Source organism: Lynx canadensis, chromosome D1 (genome assembly GCF_007474595.2).
Source record: "Lynx canadensis isolate LIC74 chromosome D1, mLynCan4.pri.v2, whole genome shotgun sequence".
NCBI lineage: Eukaryota > Metazoa > Chordata > Mammalia > Carnivora > Felidae > Lynx > Lynx canadensis.
In genome coordinates this window covers 6,757,022-6,772,676 of record NC_044312.2, presented here as the reverse complement: position 1 = coordinate 6,772,676, position 15,655 = coordinate 6,757,022, and the positions used below count along the sequence as shown (strand labels likewise).

Here is a 15,655-nt window from a genome sequence, read left to right as displayed (position 1 = left end):
TGGGCAAAAGAAAACTCTGTCTAAGCTGAAGACTGTCGGGAGTTAGGACGCTTCTGCTCCAGGACTTACTGGAAAAGGATCATAATTCTCTAAATGAGAGGAGAGCAGCACCTGTGATCCTGACAAGCCTCCTCTTTGGCAATTCTATTTTAATGTGCTGTACAGAACCACCTGGTACTTTTCTTACTGTTTCTCTAGTCTACTCTCACTAGAAGTTAACACGGACCTAGTCTGGTGTGCTCACCAGTGAATCCAGGGCCTGGCACCTAGCAGGGTTTCAGCGATTACGTGAATTAATAAAAATACACCAATTTTCGTTAAAATACCTGAGATTACAAGTATGGCAGCTTATGGGATGCCTGGGTGACTCAGTAGGTTGAGCGTCCAGCTCTTGACTTCGGCTCAGGTCATGATCTCATGGTGTGTGGGCTCGAGCCCCACGTCAGGGATTCTCTCTCTCCCTCTCTCTCTCTCTGCTCCTCCCCAGCACGTGTACATGCTCTCTTTCAAAATAAATAAATAAACTTAAAAAAAAAAAAAAAAAAGTATGCAGCTTACAGGGGAAAAGTTCAGTTAGGAGAGATGTTTGTTTATATAAAGTATCATTCTCCTTGAACATAGGACAAGGTAGGTGCTATCAGATATAAAGTATCATTAAATACTCACCAATCTTCTACTAGCGTATTATTCAGGTAGGTCAGTGTTAGGAAGGTCCACCGAAGTTCTTTATCTTCAAAGAACTCCAGGGCCTTGGTAGAAGATGTATCTCTGCTATGCTGGATAGCTATCGTCGAGAAGTCTATAGGACCCACTTCTCCCAGGCAGCTTCCAACAGCCTCTGTATAGAGAAATTCCTTGTCAGTACACTTGTAGCTTAGACTTCTTCCATAAAACAACTTTTCTAACTTCAAAAATACAATGTGTTGTCATTCTTCAAGATTTAAGTGGTTAACCAAAGACTGAATAAAGAAGCTGCAATACATTGTATCACTGCCTTTATACATCCATGTGGGCAAAGGTATTTTCCCATATAAAATCATATCCAGGAGAGAGAAGTCATTAACAGAATATAGGTATTAAGGATGAAAGTGTAAACAGAGCTACAGTATGAACGTTATCAACAGACTTAAGCCTGTTAAAATTTTAAGCATTACACACACGAAGCACACCAATCTGAAACACTTACTTTAGTGAAAATTCATACATGTTTTTTTCCACCTGTGTTATCACTACCCAGATGAAGATAGGGAGCAGTTTCTGCATGCCAGAGAACTCCCTCACGCTCTTTTCCAGGAGTGATGGAATTTATTAAAGTATGTTCACAACTTTTTTGATAGCTCTCTTTTCCAAAGGTGGAGCCTGATTCCTCTCCCCTTCAATGTGGGGTGTCCTTGGTGATTCACTTGTAACAAACAGATCATGTACAAGTATTTCACTTCCTTCTTTAAATTTATCCCCAGGTACCGGATTCTCTTAGAGGCTATTATGAACAGAATGGTAAATGAAATGAAATTTTCTTTTCAGATTGTTCACTGCTGGTGTACATAATCACAACTCAATCTTGTGTATGGATCTCATATCCTGCGATTGTGATTCATTTGTTGGCTCTGTTACAGTAGCTTTCTTGTAGATTCTCTAGCATTTTCTAGATACAGAATGATGTCATCTGTGGACAGAGACAATTCTACCTCTCCCTTTCCAATTTGGATGCTTTTTCTCTTCTTGTCCCACTGCTCCGGCTAGAACTTCCAGTACAACTTGGAACAGCACTGGTGAAAGAGGGCAACCTTGTCTCTTTCCTGATCTGGGGGTGAAAGCTTTCAGTCTCTCACCACTAAGTATGATGTGAGCTGTGGCTACTTAATAAAACCATGTTAAGATTTTATGCTACACAGGAAAGCCACTTAGGGCTCCTGTAGCAAATCAGGTTTGTCTCTAGAAACAGTGCCACCATGGACAAGGTATAAATTCCTTGGTCAAAGGAAATTTCTAGGGCGTTAATAAGATTCTGTTTCCTGGTCTAGATGCTAAAAGCACAGGTGTGTTCCATTTGTGAAAAGTTTTCGAGTTACATACTTATCATTTGTATACTTTTCTGTATGTAAGGTATATTTCAATAAAAAATTTACAAAAAAAAAAAAAAGAAGTGCCCCAGATAACAGGCTCCCGCTGAGATGTGAAGGAAGGCTTCACTGAAAGGAAACAGTATCTGAAGGACCTCTTATTCCTCCATTTTTCTTATCTGAATCAATGCTGTCATGACAACTTCAAGCTGACTTCAATCATTCAGTGTTTCCAGCCTGGGATCACTAAGTCTAAACACCTCTTCTAGGCAGGATGTATGGTGGCCATTTATCTTACAATAGGATACCCTACAAATAGTATAGGACTTGAATGTGGTTTTAATTTGTTTTTTTTTTTAATGTTTGAGAGGGAGAGAGACAGTGTAAGTGGGGGAGAGGGAGGGGCAGAGAAAGAGGGAGACACAGAATTTGAAGTAGGCTTCAGGTTCTGAGCTGTCAGCAAAGAGCCTGACACAGGGCTCAAACTCATGAATGGCGACATCATGACCTGAGCTGAAGTACGACATTCAACTAGCTGAGCCACCCAGATGCCCCGAATGTGATTTTAACATCTGAGTTTAATTCATCCAGCCCTCCAAAACCTCATCTTATTTCTGTCCTACAAAAAGACTAAGTACTAATCAGTTATATTTACAAAATGTATCAAAAGTTGATTTATTTGCAACTTAATGCTACAAACAGGTATTTCAGACTTTCCTAAAGATAACCAAGGCCTTTTCAAAAGAAAGGCTTTGCACACGTGTATATCGCTAACTTTTCACTTTTATAAATGTTTAAGCAAAGTACGAAAGGAGGGCTGCTTCAGGCCATCTGAACTAGACAGAACTATACCTCAGCTAGCACCGCACGTTTCCCTAATAACCCAAATGACAAACTTCTACTGATTGTGAAAACAGGAATGGCCACTCAAACAGAAAAACTCACATTCATTTAGCCAGAGATTACCTAAAACTTCTCTTTCACCAGTGTGGCTCACTGCCATCTTGCATAACTGCAACAAGCTGACGATTAGTTTCACCATTATGCCATCTTGTGGGTTTTCTAGGAGCAGTTTTAAAAAAATTAGTTTCAACTACACCGGAGAATACACATTTCTTTACAATAGGCTTATATATCAAATTATCTAAAACACTTTTATCAAGTTGTTTTTTTTTTAAAACAAGGTTTTAAAACCATAAGAAGGTCAAAAAATATATAGTGAATAGATCTCAACTTATAAAACAGAACCATGTAAAAATGATTGGCAATACTTGGCAGAGAAAGAGAAATGTCTTCATATGTTGCACAGATAAGTCAATACCTTAAGAAAATCAGAGTAAGAAATACAAAAATCATTCAACATGAACCTGAAAGAGACCTTGGGAGCATGTCTTGTTCTTCAACATCTAGCATTTAGTCTAGAACAGCAATATCCAATAGACCTGTCTGCAATGACAGAAATGTTCCATAATCTGTACTGTCCAACAACAGCCACTAGCTCACTTGCTCCTGAGAACATGACATGAGCTAGTATGATATAAGAAACTAAATTTTAAATTTTATTAAACGTTAATTCACTGAAATTTAAGTAGCTATGAACAGCTACTGGACAAGAGAAGTCTAGACCAATGAATGACCCAAACACACGAGAACAAAAGATACAGTTTCTCATCTTTACACAAACACACATCTCAGAACAAATGCGCTACGAGCTCTGAGCTCAGGTGGTCAAAATCAAAATTAGTTTTTATTTTTTTTTAATTTTTTTTAACGTTTATTTATTTATATATTTATTTTTAATTTTTTTTAACATTTATTTATTTTTGAGACAGAGAGAGACAGAGCATGAACGGGGGAGGGGCAGAGAGAGAGAGAGAGAGAGAGAGAGAGACAGAATCGGAAGCAGGCTCCAGGCTCTGAGCCATCAGCCCAGAGCCCGACGCGGGGCTCGAACTCACGGACCGTGAGATCGTGACCTGAGTCGAAGTTGGACACTTAACCGACTGAGCCACCCAGGCGCCCCCAAAATTAGTTTTTAAAGTTACTGGGAAAAAAATCACAATGGAAATATGAAATTAATGGGTACAAGATGAAAATCAAAATGTAAGTAGAGAAAATTTCCAAGTACAATATTAAAGTAACCTAAACTGAAATCAAAATAACATAAAAATGAATGTTTTCTTAAATGAGAAAAAGGTAGAAACACATATACAAATATGTGTGTATACAGAAAAACACACACATATGCACACAATTACATGCACACACATGGCTAAGAGGCTGTAAGTGGGATACATTTCTTCTATGAACACGAGTTGGAGCAAGAGGCAGAGACACACTGCCTGTATGCCTGGCTTTAAGGAACTCAAATTTCTGTCTCAGGCAGCAGGAAGTGATTAAAACTTTTCAAGCAACAGAATAATGCAATCATGTTTGGGTTCAGAGAAATCACCCTGGCTGAGGTGCAGGGGATGGATGAAATGAGGGTAATTCAAGGTGAGGAGGCCATGTAATGACCTCTTTCCCAGTTAGAAGAGAAATGATAGAGGTTTGAACTAAAGGATCAGAATCTAAACTAAGTCCGTGGAATTAATCAAAGAGTAAGAGTTTAAAAAACTCAAAAAAAAAAAAAGTTTACAAAGATCTTTCCCAAAGAAATAGGTGCAAATAACCCGGGTCATTGACATCAGTACCCTGAGATGCTCTCATGAGATCCATCATCTGATCTTTATGTTGTGCCAGCTGTCTGCGAAGATCCTTCAACCCTTCGAGCCTTGTCAAAGGAAGTGCATCATAAACACTCACGGAGAGAAAATGATTTATTTCCTGAAAGAGAGCATTAGTTAAAAACATAACTGGTTTTTTGATTTGTATGAAGTCTGCGAAATAAAACTCAAAAGAAAAAAATTACTAAGAGCCTTTCGCAGACACTGACTCACAGCTTTATTATTACCAAACACGGTAGAAATAAATGACTTCTTCCATTTCAGTCCTACAATGTGGTTTGGTTTTTTTGTTTTGTTTTGTTTTGTTGGCCAATGTTTTAATTTTGACTCTCTCACAAGAACATCTTTAAGACTTTAAGATTATAATTAGCATACTCCAAGGGAAAAGTTTAAATTTCTACTTATTTAGTACTGTAACTCTCGTTTTATATCTTAGTACATTTAGCTATATTATCACATTGATATGTAGTCAAATATAGGGTATGGTTTTAAAATTGGAATAAAATTTTACGCTAAAAAATACACTTGAAAATAATTTTCAAGTTTATAAAGATTAAAGATTAAAACTTGAAAAACTCTTTAAAAATTCAAATATCATCTCTACTTCAAACATCAAATTGTCCCTCAAAAGATCACACAGTAATTTTGAGGAATTAATGAATCTGATGCATATGAAAATCAAGCATATTTTATACCACATTTCTTCAATACTTAATTTCAGACCATAACAAAAAAAACCTTAATATTTACAATTTTGCTGCAATACAAGAGGATATATTAAGACTCACTTTTTTGTTGAGAAGCTAAATCTCAGGTTATTTTTCATCACAGTTTTTTTAAAACTCAGTTGTTTTCTTTCAGAGAACTAGAAGTGTTCAAAAAGTACTGCTCTTTATCCTAATACAAAATAGTAAGATGATGGAATAATTATTACCTCCAAAAGTGAAAAGGGTCCTTTACTGTATTTAATTTTCTGCTGAGTAAGACGCAAATCCTTAAAGACATCATGGTCAGGAAAAGGATCTAAAAGTTTAATTGTCATATAGAGGTTTTCATTATCCTTGTTATCTATCACTAAGTATTTCAACAAGTCCAATACCTAAACATAATTTAAAAAAGAAAAAATCAAAAGGAAAAAATGGTTTAATTATATTTTAAAGTAGAACAACCAAACCTACTATAATAAGTGATAAAAACTCTACTGGCCTAGTTCAGATAAAATGTTCTAATTACTTCTATAGTACCAGCTATTACCGTTTTCAAATGAGTCAACAAGTACGTAAGTTGCTGCTACAGCACGGGCACTGGGGTAGAGAAATGCCAATATTACCGGAACATTTTATTGAAGCAGTATCTCACACACCATGAACAGTGGTATGAACTGCTGTCCCTCGTTTTCATTACCTCTACACTTCAAACCAAGGAAGAGACAGACACTGTTAGGTAATCTGTTAGATCCAAGTTACTGGGGGCGCCTGGGTGGCTCGATCCGTTAAGCACCCAACTCATGGTTTCAGCTCAGGTCATGATCTTGAGGTTTTGTGGGTTCAAGCTCCACACTGGTCTCTATGCTGGCAGTGAGGAGCCTGCTTGGGATTCTCTCTCTCTCCTCCCTCTCCCTGCCCCTCCCCAGCTCGCACTGTCTCTGTTTCTTTCAAACACAAAAAATTTTAAAAATTAAAAAAAATTATTAGGTGCTCCGTAATTAAATGATTACAAGGCTTAATTAGCTGAAAATGTTTTTCCAACCATTTTTCAAAGAATATTTTCACTGAAATGACTCACTGAACCAAGTAAACATAAAACGTTCAGCTCCTTCCAATAACGCTTTATCAATGTATGTCAAATATCTTTGTGAAGATGATTTGGGCATCACCTGTTCCTGAACCTCCATCTGATCACCCACAAGGGGTATGAGTGTACCGACAATGACGTGAAGGTGATTTTCTAAAGCATCCTTGCAGTAAGTGACTGCTGTGTGGCAAACCCGGCTTAACAGGTCACAACACAGGGAGAAGCTTCGTAACGACACGTCCATGAAACGAGAAGGCCTGTGACACAGGCAAAAAACAGTAAGTTCTAGGAAACTGCTTCCATATGAGCTCATTAAAAAGTCATTTTTATTCAGCAACTCTAATTCTGAAGTGACCCCGACACAAAAGTCACTTTTGTATCTAATTCCTTAATGGTTTAAAAACCAAAAAGAGAAGTGACAACAGCAAAATGAGAGAGTAGACAGCTCCAATCCCCCCTCCTGACAGAAACACTGAAAGACAGGCCGAGCGGGCAGAACTTTGTCAGAACTCTGTCAAACAGGCAAAGGCGTACAGAAGTCGAGCAAATGCTAAAAAACAAACAAGCAAAAAACAAACAAAAACGGCAACTTAAAAACAGTTGGAGGGGCGCCTGGTGGCTCAGTCGGTTAAGCATCTGACTTTGGTTCAGGTCATGATCTCACAGTTCATGGGTTCGAGCCCCGCACTGGGATCTGTACGGACAGCACGGGGTCTGCTTGGGATTCTCTCTCCCTCTTTCTCTGCCTCCCCCCATTGGCGCGCTCTCTCTCTCTAAATAAACAAGCGTTTAAAAAAAAAAAAAAAAAGACTTAAAGCTTCATGGCGTTCTACCAGCCTCTGCCTCGCTACTCCCTCCCCAGCTTGGCGGGTGTGATGAAAAAACTACAGTCCCCATTCCCAGCATGGGATCCTGGCCCTTTGCTCTGGCTGGAGCAGAGCAGAGCGTATTTGTTAATGACTGTGTGTATCTGTCCTAAGCCTGTCTGGGAGCTACCTGAAGGGCGGGTGCTTCACTCTGGTTTGTCTTACTTGAATCTCCCCAGGCTGTAAGAGCCATGAGCAGTGCTCAAAAGCACCATAAATAACACTGGCCAACTATCCACAGCTGGGAGGGGCAACAGATTATTGTTCAGACATGCAACAGACTGCCTAAAGCCTAGGATGAAAAGCTGGGAAGAAAGTTTCTTCCTGAAATTAGAGAGTTCAAAATCTCTCATATATCTGGGACACTGAGAAAGCCACACATATGCCCAAGGTAAGAAGCTTATTCAAAAAATACCCAGGAAGACTGTATGCGTTCATGCTGGGCTAGTCCCTAGGCTCGGTGAGAACCTGCCTGTGAAGGCAAGTCCTCACAAAGAGCCAACCTGCAGAAGGTGGGAAAGATTCTCATTCTCTCTCTCTCTCTCTCATGTTCAATCACTCGCTCTCGGCATTCAAGGAAATCTGTGTAAAAACACTACCTGACCACAAGGAACACTCTTCAGTAGCCACACACGGTGAGGAACACACCCTTGGCAAAAAGAGTTTGCACACTCACGAAACATATGGACCACTACAACCTTTGACAATTAGGGGGAAAAAAAGTCAAACCCTAGGGAAGGGGAGAGTGTGATTTCCCCATTTACCACAATTTAACAGTAAAATAGCCAGTTTTCAGAAAACAGAGAGCCCAGAAATCCACACTTATATAGTCACTTAATCCACAGCAAAGGAGGCAAGAATCTACAACAGGGAAAAGACAGTCATTTCAGCAAACGGTGCTGGGAAAACTGAACGGCTATGTGCCAAAGAATGAAACTAAACCACTTTCTTATAATTGCACACAAAAATAAACTCAAAATGCATTACACCTAAATGGGAAACCTGAAACCACAGAACTCCTAGAAGAAATCACAGACAGTAACTTCTTTGATATCAGCCAGAGAAACATTTTTCTAGGTATGTCTCCTCAGGCAAGGTAAACAAAAGAAAAAATCTCATCAAAATAAGAAGCTTTTGCACATCAAAGGAAATTATCAACAAAACAACAAGATGAGATATAAGATATCTCCAAATGCTATATCTGAGGAGGGTTAATATCCAAAATACATAAAGAATTCACACAAAAATTAAAAAAATAATCAGATTAAGGTGCCTGGGTGGGTCGGGGGACTGAGCATCTGACTCTTGATTTCAGCTCAGGTCTTGATCCCAGGGTTGTGGGGCTGAGCCCCACATGCTGAGCATGGAGTCTGCTTCAGATTCTCTCTCCCTCTCCCTCCCACTTGTGCTCTCTCAAAAAAACAAAAACAACAGCAAAAAACCCAGGTAGTACTGACACAAGGGCAAACCAAGGACATAGAATTGAGAATTGAGAAATAAATCCACACATCAAGGGCCAAATGATTTCTGATGAGGATGCCAAGTCCATCCAAAGTGGTGCCCACTTTCCCCATACATGGTCCTATGCAATTTCTTCCATCTGGCTTTTCCTGAGCTATGCCCTTCTATAATAAAGCGGTATTTTAGTCAGTAAACAGCTATCCTGAGTTCTGAGAGTGGCTCTAAAAATGACTCAGAACTGTAGGAAGAGGGTCATTGGAACCTGCAGTGTAGAGCTGGCTGGTCAGCACAGGTGCTAATCCTGGCTAGTGACTGCCACTGGAAAGGAAGGAGGGGCAGACAGTCTTGCAGGACTGAGACCTCAATCTGTGGAATCTGACACTAACCAACTACATCTGAGTTGAACTGTAGGACACCCAGCAGGAACTGGTGACCAGAACCACTATAGTGACATAGATATTTCAGGCCATCTAAAATTCGTTTATTTTAAAATGATGAATTGGGGCATCTGGGTGGCTCAGTCAGTTAAACATCAGATTTCAGCTCTGATCACAATCTCACAGTTTGTGGATTGGAGCCCTGCGTTGGGCTCTGTGCTGACAGCTCAGAGCCTGGAGCCTGCTTCAGATTCTGTGATTCCCTCTCTCTGCCCCTCCCTGGCTCATGCTCTGTTTCTCTCTCAAAAAAAAAAAAAATTTTTTTTTAAATGTTGAAGACCCTTAATACTAATATTTTTTGAGATGAAGAAATAGTAATGCAATTTTTAAAAAATATTAAGTAGATATATATTAAAAAGCAAAATAAAGAAAACAATACCGTGGCTTCTACATCTTAAAATTATGTAAATTTTCAACTAACAAGGTAGAAAAAACTTACATATTGCTCTAAATATATTTCTTACCTTTTGTTGATATAATGAATCAAAGTGTAAATAACGTCTCGAAGAACAAAGGCCCACGCTCCTCCTAAGGTACTTTTTATGTCTTTCAGTAATAAACTAACAAATAGGTGATATATTTTCAGAATTCTGTGCTTTTTATAAACATTATTTGTCTCAGCGGCTTGTTCACATATGGCTAGAAGAATTTTCTGATAGGAATCCTAGAAAATAAAGAGACATTTCATAAAAACTTATGTAATCATTTATACTCAGCTATAACAAATGTATTTTATATTCAAAATAACAAATTACAGAATTTTGTGTTGGTTTGATATCAAAGGCAAACATTACATTAAGAAAATTAATATCATAAACTTAAAAAACTATTGTCAATTTATCTAGCTTTCAGACAGCAAAAAATAATTTAAAAAAGTATCTACACTCTGAGCTAACGTATGACTAACTGTCATGAAATTCAGGCTTCATCAATGAATACTGACAGGTAAGATACCAAGATATAAACTTGTTGAGGAGTGTTTTACTTTTTAATTAATTCAGATGAATTTTCCATTTGTTCATCTTTTTTTCTCTTCAAGATGCACTTACACAGATTTTTGAGCTGAAAAAGAAGGAATTCTCTCTTCAGTTATTTTAACAGGAATGTGTACTCACAGGGCTTTTGGAAAGAATTTCTAAGATGCTTTTAAGCTTGGTTTTATGACAATTACTGATATAGGCAAACGTTGCTTTGATCACGTGTGATGGGAAATGAGGTGGGTTAGGAGCAGGGTCCAAATCCCTAAGAGTCAGAGGAAAACACGCAGTCATCATTTTCAGAACAAAATTAAGACAATAATAATCCCACATTCTACAACTACTCTTCCATTGAAAAACTTGGCTTTTAAATAAAATCACAAATGACTTACGACGGTCTACATGTTAGCGGTCAGCATATCTAAATACCTGTGCCCTCCATGACTGAATCAATTAAATCAAGTCAATTTTAAATGATTTGCTCACGAAATCTTTTATGAAGTTAATGGCAATCCCACAAATGAGCCTTGGTATCACTTCACATTTGAATTAAAGTTCTAAGCTAGTACTGTAAAAGCACTAATACCTTAAGACTGGGAAATCAAACACTATTTATGTCAAATGAAATTATACAGTAAAAGTACTCAGGTGGATATTATTACTTTTTTGCACAGCTGGCATGGTAGGGAACACAAAAATACGTAAAGGATGCTTTCAAGAAGCTTACAATCAAGCTGGGAAAGTAACATTCATATACAGCCACGTGCATCTCACATCCAAGTTAAGCTGTCATAGGTAAGATTCTGAGAGCTAAGGAGCATTAAGAAAAGGTGATCTAGAAATGCAAGCCACAGATAAGAAAACCATGAATGTGTCCATGAAATTTCAAAAAACAGATGGAAAGATTGAGAAGGAAAAGGTCAACGGATTTGCAAACCAGGTGATCCACCTGAAAGAGCGAGCAATCATGGTGGGAAGACTCCAGTAGAGGCAAGGAGGTGGTACGTCAAGTCAAAGGCAGTTACTTTTAAAGAAACAATTTAAAAGCATAGCTGTGCCTAAAAACTGAAATAGACATTTGAAGGTGTCAAGCAATAAGCTTCCCAAGGAAATTCTGAGATTGCAGTTAATCCGCTAAGTTTAAAATACCCGTACCCTGAAAAGTCACCGAGGTCAGTGCTTTGGCTGCCACCAGAAGTTGCTGGTTCGTGTAACGTCATCAGTAACTCCACAACAATCTCTGGTAAATTACTGAGGAATAAGTGATCAATCTGTAAGGATACAAAATTAAAATAATGTTTAAGTTCTTATGTCTGTGAGCTTTAACACGGCTCAAGGGGCTAATGTTACGGCATCATTTCCAAAATTAATCAGTGACTGTAAAAGGAAATAGATGATGAAAGACCTAAGATCTGCCAAGACATACGGCTAACTCCACTTTTTTCTGCTATGCAACCGACTTGTAGCCTGGGGGAGAGTAAGGAAATCTAACCAAACAAGACTCCCTTAATCTGACTCTAGTTTCATTTTAAAGAATCATTTTAACTAAGGCTTCAGCTGTAGCACTGAATTCCTCAACCTAGTAATTTTCCTGCCAACCAAATTCCCCACTGATCTACACGGCTTCTCAGGCTGCATTTTACTCTTGACTCACTTGGGAGATCTCTCTCACTTAACAATACTTGTAAGAATTCCCAGTGACTGGCAATAAGCATTTCCCTGTTCCCTGCAGAACTTTCCCCCAGATTTCTACTTGGCTGATATGCCAAATTCTGAGCCTAGCTGGCCCCCACATCCCCTGTCATCATCAGTCAACTAAAATCCTCCCAGACAGGAGCAGGTTCTCCATCGATCCACCTCCTGTTACGGCGGCCTCCCAGAGAGGCACACATTCTCTAATTATACAGAAAGGGCCTGCTGCGTTACATATACCCCAGCCAAGTGAAGGACGGTCATGAAGTTGTGAAGGAGGACTCATTAGCTCTCCAAGTTAGGAATTACAAGGGCACCAAACTTAAAGGCAAATAAACAGCTGATTTACTTGGTGTGCAAGGAGGTTTGAAAACACACTTCCTCATAACAGAAGCATTTTAAAATGTGACAAAAAGGAAGCCAAACGTAAAGGTGCTAGCCTTTCCCTCAGGCTTACACATCCGTCATTCAGGTCACCACTTCCAAGGTTTCAACCCTCTTAAAACACCAGCTCATTTCAAAGTATATCTGGGACAAGGAAGGACAAATTGGCCCCATTTGATTAATAACAAAGGAAAAACTCAAGAATTCCCTTACACAAAAAATGACCAGCGGCTTCACTAGTTTCCTATTATTCTGTAATAAGCCCGATCTGTACTGTTTAGCTGAGGGACATACAAACTGTTCAGATGTCTAGGTACAGCTAAACAATGTTACAATTGTTAATATTTTTGGCTTTCCACAAGTGACAGTTTTAAGAGGCTTAGAGACTAATAATAATAGCTGCACCAACCCTTACTCACTGAAAAAAGAATCAACAAGATGGATTCAGAGAAAGTGTGTATTAGAGAATCAAAGAAAAACTTAACTTGTGACAACTTAATGCTAACTGGAATTGAAACTAATAAAAATTTATGTCTTCAACCAAGAAGACAAGAAATTATCATTTAGGTTTGCCTCTCTTCATTCTCAAGACTGATGTTTCAATCAGGCCTCAGTGTAATTATGTTCTCCTCCTAGACTTACTCTGACTCTGAAAATTGCTATCTTTTGGTTTGAATAATTTTAAAAAGTAGTAAGATTAGGCCTGCTTAGAAGTCTAAGCAGGAAGGTGGGCTGGGAGGGGATAAAAGCAGCGTCTTTCATAAATTCCATAACCTCTGGAGCTGTAACATCCAGTTCCAAGTAACTTTTGAGAAGGGAGCTCCTCGTTTGCCTCCAGACTGACTGAGAAGCAGCTCTGACTGGCAGTGGTCCCTCTAAGCAGCTGGGAAATTCGTTCCGTTTGCTGCCTCCATATAGGTCAGGGGAAAACAAAAAAAGTCTTTTGAAGTTTATCTAACTAATTTTAACATCAGCCAACTTTGCTTAGTCATCCCTTACTTACAAAACAAAAAAGTTGAGAGTTACCAATCCTCTTTGACCTTAAATAAAGTTTATATATGTGTTTTTAATGTAATCTCCCTCAAATTATTTTGGATGTATGTAAGTTATATTAAAAACAGAAGCTGTTAGATCCTTTTTTACTTGACTCCATCTTTTCTCAAATTATGAGTATTCACTACATACTAAGTAGCAGGGGTACAAAGCAGAAAAAAAAAACAGCAGAAAGTCTATCCGAGTACTCACAGCAGAGAAGATAAACCATATTCTTAAGTAACTTACATTACATGTTAAAAGGTGGTAAGTGTCATGGGAAAAAGAAAGAGCAGAGCATGGGAGTCTGGGATCATACTTCTCCCTGAACAGTAAAGAGCTCAATGGGACTGAAGAGAAAGTGAGGAACACTTTGTATACACTGTCCAGTAGTGCATGGATTGAACACCCAGCTTGCATTCACGTATTACTGCCAATAAAAATAAATTTTAAAAATGAAAAAGCAATAAATTTCAAAGTTTTTAAAAATTTTTCTGATTAAAAACATTTCATTTATAAAAGCCACTCAAAAGAAGAGACCACTGTAATAACAACAACAATAAAAAAATTCACGGATTGCCTACACTAGACAGTGATGACTACATATTAAATTTTACTACATAAATGATGACTGGTCTTAAAACTTTAAAGTCACATCTCAGGGGGCACCTGGGTAGCTCAGTTAGGTGTCCGACTTCGGGTCAGGTCACAACCTCACAGTTTGTGGGTTCAAGCCCCAAGTCAGGCTCTGTGCTGACAGCTCGGAGCCTGGAGCCTGCTTCGGATTCTGTGTCTCCCTCCCTCTCTCTGCCCCTCCCCCACTCGCAGAGCGCTCTGTCTCTGTCTCTCAAAAATGCATAAACATTAAAAAGAAAGTCTTTAAGTTACATCTCAGACCAATTAGGACCAACTGGCTGGCTCAGTTGGTAGAGCATGAGACCCCTGATCTCAGGATTGTGAGTTCGAGCCCCACATTCGGCCTAGAGCTAGTAGGTAAAAGTGAAGTCATACCTGTTTTCCTAGTAAGTTTTCATCTTTGAGTGTGTTGTAGACTTTGGTAGCAGTCTCTCTCTGCTGTGCTGTCTCACTTTCTCCTGTACCCTCATAGGCAAAGTAAGGAAGAATATTTACAAGAATCTTTGGAAAACAGTGTGTTAGAAGAGTTTTCCAATCCTCTTGAATCTGATTAGCAATGGACTTCACCTCATCAAAACGACTTCTAATCACCAGATGTGGGATCAAAACCTTGTAACAAGATCTAAAAATGTAAAAATTTCAAGTACATGTTATATATAACTTCTCAAAGTCAAATTTTACAACACAGCCCTTAAAATAAGGAAACGAGCATTAGAACATCACTTTGTCTAGATCACTAAACATTCTTACTCTAATTTTATAAATGCAGAGATGAAGTTAAATAAATTTTAAATAATCACATAAGAAAACAGAGATCTTAGAATACACCAACCTAATTCTATGATCAAAAAAAGTGGGAAATGAATTTCTCTCTTCTACATTATCAATTTATGCAAAATTATTTCATTTATGTAGAATGAAATGTGAAAGAAATGTATGAATTCAGACTATTTTTCTAAAGTTTACTTGTTTATTTTGAGAGAGAGAGAGCACACGCACAAGCAGGGGAGGGGTCAGAGAGAGAGGAGAAGAGAGAGAATCTGAAGCAGGCTTCACACTGTCAGCACAAAGCCTGATGTGGGACTAGATTTCACATATGGTGAGATCATGACCTGAGCTGAAATCAAGAGCTGGACGCTTAACCAACTGAGCCACCCAGGTGCCCGGTGAATTCAAACTATGAATGTAAATACTGTTATCGCCAAAATGAAACAACAAGGATCATTGAATAATGCACTGCTTTCCCATCATCCTGAGACCAAAACATTATTCTCTAGATGATTCTTCAGTTGTTCCAAATCTATTTTCAAAATTTTCTTCTCAAGAGTTAGGATTTAGCAAAATAAGTATTTTTACGTTACACTTTAAATCTAATAAAAATAATGACAAAATGGTCCATAGCCAAGGAACAGAAAGGAAGAACAACGCAGAAATAACAGCCACTAGTAATTTCTCTTTGGTTTGTCATAGGGAAGAATACCAAACATTAAAGCTAAAAGAGGGGCGCCTGGATGGCTTAGTTGGTTAAGCGTCCAACTTCAGCTCAGGTCATGATCTCACGGTCTGTGAGTTCGAACCCCATGTCGG

General features: G+C 38.5%; 1 protein-coding gene across 10 annotated transcripts in view; it reads right to left on the bottom strand.

Annotated features, from left to right (window-relative positions):
- Positions 1-15,655, bottom strand: part of ATM (ATM serine/threonine kinase) — a 132,945-nt gene that overhangs the window by 60,425 nt on the left and 56,865 nt on the right. For all 10 annotated transcript variants that reach the window (XM_030331235.1, XM_030331234.1, XM_030331233.1 and 7 more), the window contains 9 exons: positions 14,444-14,690; positions 11,480-11,595; positions 10,463-10,589; positions 9,812-10,011; positions 6,666-6,840; positions 5,724-5,888; positions 4,757-4,889; positions 3,030-3,125; positions 667-838 (listed from right to left, as the gene is read on the bottom strand). In XM_030331235.1, the coding sequence (XP_030187095.1) occupies positions 667-838; positions 3,030-3,125; positions 4,757-4,889; positions 5,724-5,888; positions 6,666-6,840; positions 9,812-10,011; positions 10,463-10,589; positions 11,480-11,595; positions 14,444-14,690 (1,431 nt within the window). The remainder of the gene's footprint in view (positions 1-666; positions 839-3,029; positions 3,126-4,756; positions 4,890-5,723; positions 5,889-6,665; positions 6,841-9,811; positions 10,012-10,462; positions 10,590-11,479; positions 11,596-14,443; positions 14,691-15,655) is intronic.